Genomic DNA, 10,141 nt, shown 5'->3' with positions numbered 1-10,141 from the left:
ACAAAAGCTTCAAAATGGGTGTGCAAAAGACCTCCTAAAAGCTGTTTGAGAGAGAGTGCTTGATATTCTTTCAATGGAAAGTGTAAATGAAGATAATTTCGTGAGGAGAGGTGGCTGGAGATACTTATGGATGAGATATGGAAGAGATGAGGCTGGAGTTGAGAGTTGAGTGTAGTTTTCTCCTACCCAAAATATCTATAAAAGATTATCTCATAATATTCTATCCAATAGTATCTACAAAAAATCAACTTAAGATATTTTTATCTAATAATATTTATAAAAATCAACTCAAAATATTTTTACCCAATAATATTCATGAAAATTACCTCAAGATATTTCTTTTTATCCAATAATATCTACAGTTTTGAACAGACGTTTTGTCCGAAAATATGAAAAAATGTTATTGCGCCATAAGACTTTAAATAATCCTCCGAGTCTAATGGCACAAACCATAATACATTTTGACGCTTCTAACTATCTCCAATAATCAAAAACATACTTCTGATACCATAGTAAATAATAACACTAACTATGTAGTTAGACAAAAACCTATACGATTAATAGATTTGTGAAAACCTATGGGGTTTTCACGAGGTTTCTAAAATTAATAGAAATTTCACAATTAAATTTCTAGCGGGCTGTTACAGGCTCATCATTAAAATTTAAATTTTTTTATTTAGATCCCATATTTACTTACTTTTTTCGAAGAATATTTCTACATCCAGTTATGAAATATGCAAACACCGTGAAATCGTTTTGAAAAAAAGTGAAATCAATTATTAAAAAATTATTATTATTATTTTTATGTGGATCTGTATTTACTTATTTTTTTAAAAAAAGATTATATAGTATATTTACAATCCACGACTGTAAATATTATTTATCTAATGGTAATGGGTTATATCGTGTTTGATGATTTGTATTATAGCTCATATGGTGCAAATCAAACAAAGCCTAAATGTCCGTGCCGATAAGCGGGATTAACAATTCTAAAGGGCCCAGCTCACATTTATTTAGGATCATTGCCTAGGAACTTTCCCCGCAATCAGGTCCCCACAAAGAAGAGAGGGATCCACAACGCAACTAACCATGAGTTTGGGGTGGTAGAAAAGCATAATGGGCCAACTCATGTTTGTTGAGCTTTAATAATAAAATGGGCCCCTGTTGCTATCAGAAAGCTGAGTTCGTGAATTGATGATCATTGAATGCTGGAAAATCTTGCTGAAAACACACCAACATATCTTCTTAACTAGATATAATATATATATATATATATACACCCCACAACTGCAAATGAGAGGCAGTAATATCAATAATTAGAACAGATGCCGCTACAAGCATGAAGGCAACCATTATCCTAATCAAAATTGCCATTGCTTTCGTAGAATGAAATATACATTAATGAAAGAATGCATATCTTTACTGACTGAATTGAATATTTTGAATGAGCAAAAAGAAAAGAAAAAGAATTTCAATGGAGGTGGGTCGGGTGGTCCTCAAAACCTACCGTCCTCTGCGCTGTTGAGTAAAAAGGACTCGAAAGCTAGTGAGCTGGCTGCGGGTGGTAAGCTGGCTTATCTCTGCCCCGTTTCCCTAGTGTATGTATATTCAGTAAAACTAAAAGTAGGAACAACCATTCTTCATGACTACCCTGATGCTGCTCGAAAGAATTAAGCTTCACCTCAATCTGCAAATGCCTTTTCCAGTTCGTGATCTGTGAAAAATGGTTTCAGTAACGGTGTTAAAAGTGTTAGGAGTGCCAGAATTATACTCGAGTGGTTCAGATTACACGCTTCCTATCCTCCAAGTGACCTCTGCTTGTAACCATGTTTCATCCTTTCGAACAGTTTCTCTTTTGTTTTTCTCTTCTTGTCCATCTTCAGCCTATATCTCTCTTCCCTCTCCCTCTCATAAATTCCTTGCCAATGCACTTCCCCTGTTAATGGCCACAACCACATGTTGTGTGGATGGTCATCATCATCCGCAGCCTCTGCTAAATCCTCATCCATACTCTTCAACAAAGTAAAATTAAAATATTTTGCCCACATGAATCCCTTGCGTTGTTCGATTGGGTGCTGCTCTTCCAGTGAACCAGTGTGTGGATCTATATACACCATCTTCCTCCCACTATGATATGCCCACACATTGACCAGGAGTTCCAATATGCGGCAGTAACAGTGCTTTTTCTGTTGATCATTAAACAAACATAAGTGAGTTATATTAAGCTCACGCCAAGACCTGAAAATCATATAAATCCATGCCCTTACTACTTGCCTCGAGCGCTGAGGATCCCAGTAAGCAAGTATTGTTTTGTGTGGGATTGGTGTGCAAGGAATGAAGAGAATCAGCAAACATCCTGCAATTTTAGTAAGAAAACCTCAATTGCTTTCATTTAAAATCTGCCTTCAATATAATGTGTTTTGCTAAAATGAAATTGAAAACTGCAAGGCCAAAAAATCCAGATCCTGATTCTCTGAAAATTACCGGGAAAACATCATGAATTCCAGAAAGGAAGGGGTTGGCATCACCCAGCTATGAAGAGCAGACCAGTGGCCACCATCTTCTGGCATGGGTGGTAGAGCTTCTACATGCATTGGCAACGCATATGTCTGGTGGAATGCATCTTCAAAAGCAGACCTATAAGCATATGAATAAAAAAAAAAAGGTTACACCCAGACAACATCCATCTTCTATAACCAAAGAAAAAAGAAAAGAAAAACACAAATGCTGAAATCACGGGTGGTTCCTCGTGATTTTCATGGGCACACACACATAAACAGTGCCCATGAACAGCTAATTTACGGTTCACGGGCACCGTTCATGCATGTGTGCCCATGACAATCACGTAAAAACCGCCCATGATTTTAGCATCTCTCAAAGAAAAAAGGAATGAGACCCATAATTGGGGTACACAGTACACAATAAGTCAATAACCAAAATGGCTAGTCCAATTACGATGGGTTTGTGAAAATGGCAAACCACTACCCTTTCTTATCCCAAATCTAATCACTATTACAGAGAAGGTGGCACTTGCCCTTTCCATGCATGCTTAAAGCAACTGCAGGGTCTAAAAAGGTCCTCAGTCTGCAGCTTTATTGCATTCATAATTCCAATGGCAACTCAAAACCATTCTATCATCAAATTGGTTCCAAGTACACCATCAGCAGCCATTACTTCACTATATAAAACCAACACACAACAAGACTTACATAACCACATCCTTCCCATACCACAGATGAACACAAATGGACATCAGCAGGTCGGACAACTCCTTGACCTCTTTATAAGTAACAATCATATACGACTACTACTAAACACATACCTGCAGTGTCCTCCATTTAAGATGTCACACATTGACCAAAAAGTGAGCACGTCATTACTTCCGGTAGCTCCATTCATGTTCAAGCGCACCCAAAAGTATATAACATCTCCTTTAGTGTTATCTTGCATTGTTTCTTCCAAAACCTTTTCAGCTTTTAAGGACAGTGAAGCCTGCCAAAAAAGTCATTAAAAAAACGCAAATGGTAAAATTTGAAGTAGAATATACCACGGTTCAGCAACATTTTTTGAAAATAGTGTAGTAATTCTTCCCCATGAAAACTATTTTTTTTTTTTCATTAAATGTTTTTCTGGTAATAGGAGAATAAAATTCTTCTGTTGAAAAGGTCACTTCAGATAGAAAATTTTGAAAACCTATAATTTCATACGCATAACTAGACATAATTAAATATTCAAAGGAAAATTCCGCCACCACAAAAAATACCTTCCTACCAGCAGCACGCCATGATTGGAACCCAATCCAAGGTCTTCCGTGAATGTTATCCACCCTTTTTGCAATAGAGAACATCCCCCCAATCTCACAGAGAATATCCCGATAGTAAGAGTCATTCAAAATGGGAAGTCGCCCAACTGCATCAACATCATCTGATCTCAACCTCCGTCCTCTTGAAGACTGCCAGATTCAATGTTTGATTGTTTTAATATAAATGAGTATGAATCAAGTTCATTATAAAAAATTAATCATTTTCAACTTCAACTTATATATGAGAGAAAATAATAAACAAGTTAGCTTCAGCAAACATTCGCTGAAAAAAGGAACATTGAATGGAAAAATATTACCATACAGATTAAAGGAACTCACAAGACTTAAACCACGATACAAAGAACCATGGTGCAAGAACGGCCAGGACCCAGCTCCGCTGTAAATCTCGTAAATACACACTGGCTGACCAGTCCTCTCAAGCTCTCCCTCATCCCTTTCATTTGCTTCAAATTTAAGTTTTTCAGATTTTCGAGCATTACGATAAATTTCATCCCAATCCCCGATGTCTCTCTCCACTCTTTCTTCAAGCTACAGATCAAGAAAATAACTCAATGATCAACCATCTTTATTATTTTAAAAATTGGGGTGGGGGGAGCAAAGAAGGCACTATAATTATAAAACGCCATACCTCCTCCATTTCTACCCTCTCATTTTCTTCAGAGCTCTCTATTTCCCTTAAAACATCCCAATCTAGTTTAGTGGGGATATCTTGTGGCAGAATCCCGGTTCCATTCTCAGAGCCATTTGTTGAATAAACAAAATTGGTGAACTCTTCTTCAAGGGCATGAACAACGCTAAACTTCCCAAAGAAAGTAGCCTTCCCATCACTGATTTGCTTCTCACCAGTACTCAATTCTATTTCCTTCCTGAACAGATTCCACTCCCATGCTCCCTGCCGAAGCTGAGAAATAGGACCTGGCAGCATGGCATCTGATGAGAAATTGAGTACATTTTCCAGTATCCTTGCAAAACCAGTTATGCATTCTGATGCCAACATGTTCTTAGCAAGCAGTCTTCCAGAGGAAGCAACTGCTTGAGCAAACTCGGAGAGTTTTCCACTTGAAATCAGGAGTGAGAAAGCCGTCATCAAAGCGTCAGGGTTATGTTTTGGAAACAATATCCCATGCACACCATCAACAACCTGTTCTTTCAAGGACCACATCACAAGTGTAAGAAAGAGAAATGTAGCGGCCCCTGTAAACTGAATCAATCATTGAAGCAAGTGGGAAACAACTTGAATGAACTCACATATTTTCTGAAGATGGGCAAATCGGGTGCAATAACAGGGATTCCAAAGGTCATGGCTCGGATAAGCAAAGAAGGAAAACCCTGTAAATCTTGGTTGGAAGCATAGAGAACAATGTCAGCCATCAATAACACACCGTTCACATCACTATTCAAGCCATAGTGCCTTACAGAACCATGAAGAAGTCCTAGACGTGAAGCCACCCCCTACAAAAAATTAGAGAATTAATTCACAATCCACAGAGAATAGTCAAGCTACATAATGATGTCATGGGATGAGTTGCAAACATAAAAAGATTGACCATACACAAGGTAATTTTGAATGGCACCATGACATGATAAATTATCTCCATCTTTCCAAGGCTTCAATAGATTATTCTCCTTTCTCGATATTACTCATTCAACAAAAAAGAAAACAATCATATTTTGTGAATGCATGTATATATTTATTAAGGTACTACAAATGGTAAGTTTCTAGAACAAAGTGCTTCCAGAATTTCCTTACTAGGCATTGAAAACAGAAGAGACATTAAGCTGTTCAGTTTCACAAACCACTAAAGCCAAATAGACTGAATTAGAAACTGATTTTAAGCAGGAAATTACATATATACATTGTGATCAAATCATAGACTAGTTGAAATGCATCTCATCCAATTATAAAGTTGAGGCGAACTTTACAACATTGAGCTGCAATCGTTTAGCTTATTGGACATTTGCCAGCCATTATACTGAATAAGGTAAAAGAGTGTCATTCACTTATTTGGAAAGAGTGGCACTTGCAGGTTTAAAAAGCAGCTGAATATGGTAAAAGAGTGATATAATAACAGTAAGAGCACAATCTATAATAATGCACCAATGAGCAACTGATACCTGTAAAGAATCATCATACCCATCAGTGGAATTACCACACAAGAACACAAATTTAAAGGAACCTCCAGAATCATTCTTCCTTGCATACTTGGTTAGCAGTGGTCCAATGACATGCATAGCTACAGCATAGCCCCACGATAGGTCATTGTAGTAGAAAGAACTTCCAATAACTAGGACCAGCAGATCATCTTTACTAAATCCATTGTCCTGCCTCAATTGGTATTTGGACTGGGTCTTGCTGTAGCTTTCAGCAGCCCACACATCTACTGGTGATCCAGGAATCACGAAGAAGTTTCCAGTGTCAAGCACACTGTATAACATCTGATACAACAGGAAGGAAAAAGTTAAAGAAACAGGAAAAGAATATCAAACAAAAATCCCTTTAGAAATGAAGTATGGTAAGAAGATATGTGTGTACATAAGTTCGCAGACTTACTGGCAAAGTGAAATCTGGAAACACAACGACGCTAGCTCTACTAAAAGCAGTTTTCCAATGAGAAACAAGATGCTTCCAATCCATTTCCTCATACGCAGGAAGACGATTTGCAAGTGTATCTTCTTGAATTATCCACACGAGTGGTACTGAACAAAAAGGCTCCTGCATAAGGCTGCATGCATATAAAACTCATTATAGCATCTCAACTAAAGTAACAGAATGGATATATTTCTTCTGTTTATAAAAACGAGAGAGAGAGAGAGAGAGAGAGAGAGAGAGAGAGAGAGAGAGAGAGAGAGAGAGAGAGAGAGAGAGAGAGAGAGAGAGAGAGAGAGAGAGATGTAACTGAAAACAACACTTCTGTCAAATTACACCATGGTCAAAAGTGAAACTAGAAGTTTCATGTTTCTTCCCATATAAGTGCACTTCATTTAATGTAATTTGAATTGCAATTGAGATCAAAAGTCTCAAAAGTTCATGTCATCAACCACAGGAAGTATCCTGTATTTTGGAGATGTATACAAAAGTAAATGGTGCAATGCCAAAGCACATCAAGCATAATACAATGTGGGCATAATACAAGAGAAGAAGTCTTGGAATAAGCCCTAGTGAACTAATAAAGAATCTCAACAAACCTTGAAATTGCCTCTTTCACTTCGAGAGAATCAACAATGATGCCTTCAAAACTGTATAAAAAGAACAGACCTTTATTTATCCAAAAAAAAAAAAGAACAGATCTTCAACATTCCATGCACAAGCAAACTAGTAGTCAATGATTTCAAAAGACGTCTCTGACCAAGAATAAATTGAACTTAACATAGAGCCATAGAGCCCCCCCCCCCCCCAAAAAAAAAAAAAAAAAACCCTAGAATGAATCACCCCCACCCCCCAAAAGAATAAAAGGCAAACATACATTAACCAATCTATAAGACTATATCTCTCAGGACTTAAAATCGAAAGCTGTCCACCAATTTGCTCCCACATTGAACGTGCTTGTCCATCTGCTGTTGCAAAAATCTGTCATTGTGAGAATGCACAAGCCTTTCAGAACTGGAGGCTCAAAACACTATTTATATGTAATGCAAACTTTATTAGAAGCCCAAAGAGGCACAACTTGAGTACACAGGATGTATATAAAGGCTACACCCAAGTAGCAAGAAGAAGGAGAAAAGAAGCAAAATTACTTGAAATCTAATAGGCTGGAAAATATTGTTCAGAACATTAAAAAGCTTGATGCCCCCAATTGTATTTATAAAATGATATATCTTAGTGAAGAATCAGTGCATAAACTTTTACCAATACACCCCTTTCACACCTAACTACAACAACACATTAAATAAGTGTTTAAACATGTTTATCTCATGAATCGGGAAACAATTGATTGTACATACAACAGTGATCATAAAAATAATACAGAAATGTAAGAACCACTCACCTTAAGCACATAACCTAGTTTCTGTAAATTCTTCATCACTGTAAACAACATCAAGGACTGTGGATTTTTCTTCATGTTTCCTAAGATCTGACATTCATCCAAAAAAATGTTTTTTTATAAAAAATAATTCTTCATTAGTAAGTGCATAACAAGTACACAGGAAGTATATAATAGACATGCCTATCTAGACAATAAAGATACAAGAAAATCGTGTCAATTTAGCCAATTGAAGTCTATGGAGACAGTCTGAGATAAGAGTATTGATGAAAAAGGTTTTGAGCTCCTCGGCTCCGACATCCAAAAAATGAATATTTGATTTATAAAGTGAAATCATTTTAATGCAGGAAAAAAGCCCCATGCAGAGTTTGGTTTTGAAAGATACTGACGCAGTTAGCCTCCACATTCTGATCAATGAAGTGTTAAGCACTGAACTAACCAAAATGATCAATATCATCTATTTCTATACCTCAAGATATTTAAGTTAATTAGTTCACCAGAAAACTACATCCAAAAGACAAGCCACTGCGTGCTTAAACATACAGGTATGACAATAGGAACCATAAGGGTCTCAAACAAAGAGGAATTTTATCTGAGACAGCATTACAACCACAAAGAACATAGGCATAAGCTGGCTCCATAATTTATAAACTTGAAGGAATGCTCCTATGATATCAAGATGTTTATTGACAGTTATGAAGGTCAATTCCAAACAGGTTAATTTTTATTTCAATTGACCTGCAATCGATATTGATTTCCAGTCTAGGGGGCGGGAAAATGTTAACCTTTTGGATTTACTTTTTGCTTTAAATATAAGTTAACCTTTTGGGTTTACTCTTTGCTTTAAAAACTTAAAATTGCTTATTTCAACAACAATCCATGGTGACCCTCCTTTTCATTTTTTGCCTGGAAAATAAGCCATTTTTCTGCTATAATTGTAACTTCATTTTGAATATTAAAAATATAAAACCCTAGTGGCCTTTGCAACTTCCTTACTATATAAGGACTCCATGTATTACAAACTAACACCGACCATTTTGCTAGGGTGTTCATAAACTTGGGGAGATTTACGCAGCCCAGTTCATATTGTAAAAACCATTATCATGAGACATTAAGTAAAAATTTCAATGTCTTATCTTTGTTTTCAGTTTTCCCAGAAACCAAATAAAGCATCCATGCGGTTTTGAATTTATTATTATTATTATTAGTAAATAAGAATTTTATTGATGAGACCTAGGCATGGCCAATGCTGCTTCGAGATTCCAATGCACTAACCAAATATATGGGAAGAAACCAAAATTCCATTCTAGGAGGACTGAAGTCGCAAATACTTATAAAAAGGACTGAAGCCACAACTAGCCGTTATTCATTTTTATCGATAGGATGCTTGAAAAAACACTAGTATCTGCAATTGGCTCGTGAATGAAATTTGCTATCGAGAAGCAAACAAAGTTCGAATCAAATAATAAAAACAAACTCCACGCCAAATATAAAATTCCAAAACCGAACTCACTAGAGCGAGCCTCGGTGCCCTAATCCCAATCCTCGGTTCTGATCGCAACGAATCAAGTCCATCTCTCCGTGAAACCACAGCCGGCACGAACTTCAATGTGCTCCCGAACCTCAATCCCTCCCTCAGAGACCTCCCTCTCTCGCTGCCCTGCCTGAACACCGACGTCATCGAGCTCTGCAGCACCATCGAAGCCATCGCGAACAGGAACACCGCGAAGATCACAACGGAATAGAACGCCGACCTTCCCTTAAGCCAGAGTAAGCCCTTGCGGTTGAAACGGCCGTGGTGAGATCGGCCGCGGTGAGGGGGAGAACGATCAGAGTCAGACTTGGAACGGTTGTGGTGGTGGCTGGGGTTCCGCTTGAGAGGGAAGCGATCGCGGATGGACTGGAAGGCCAGATCAGTGCCGGAAACACCGACACTTCCGCCATCGTGGAGGGAGTCGGGTGGAGATGAGTTGAGTCTCATGCGAGAATACTCACGAGAAAGTGAGGGAAAAGGTCGAAGAAGCTTCAGGGACGGGAATCGGAAGAGAGAGTTGACACGGGACTAGTGAAAGTTGGCATCGGAGTTCGCCAACGACCAACGGGGATGAATGAATGAACTCAGTGATCTTTCTAAATTATTTATCTTTATTTTTAATTATTATAATTATTTCATTTTCTTTTCGTTGTGCTCGAGTCTTGACTCCTCGTCTGCGTTTATTTTCTTGGAAAATCAATCTTCCACCACGCGCGTCGCGTATTTCGGATACAAGCTGGCAAGTAGTGCATAATCCACTTCCTTTATTAATATTCATTCGTTCATTTTAGATAGAAAAAT

The 10,141-nt window shown here is 37.7% G+C and overlaps 1 protein-coding gene across 1 annotated transcript; it reads right to left on the bottom strand.

The window, feature by feature from the left end:
* Window positions 1-1,218: 1,218 nt before the first annotated feature.
* Window positions 1,219-9,978, bottom strand: LOC122301253. Its single transcript, XM_043112468.1, has 14 exons — window positions 9,320-9,978; window positions 7,810-7,896; window positions 7,288-7,391; window positions 7,010-7,060; window positions 6,375-6,546; window positions 5,939-6,259; window positions 5,072-5,275; window positions 4,452-4,964; window positions 4,142-4,351; window positions 3,764-3,952; window positions 3,323-3,492; window positions 2,485-2,637; window positions 2,275-2,356; window positions 1,219-2,186 (listed from the first exon to the last, which is right to left on the bottom strand). Exons 1-14 carry the CDS (start codon window positions 9,785-9,787, stop codon window positions 1,797-1,799), a joined length of 3,114 nt encoding a protein of 1,037 aa, XP_042968402.1. The 5' UTR covers window positions 9,788-9,978; the 3' UTR covers window positions 1,219-1,796.
* Between the last annotated feature and the right edge of the window lie 163 nt (window positions 9,979-10,141).

This window comes from Carya illinoinensis, chromosome 2 (genome assembly GCF_018687715.1).
Source record: "Carya illinoinensis cultivar Pawnee chromosome 2, C.illinoinensisPawnee_v1, whole genome shotgun sequence".
NCBI classification, from domain to species: Eukaryota; Viridiplantae; Streptophyta; class Magnoliopsida; order Fagales; family Juglandaceae; genus Carya; species Carya illinoinensis.
Note: the sequence above shows the minus strand (reverse complement) of the source record. Positions and strands in the feature narration are given on the sequence as shown.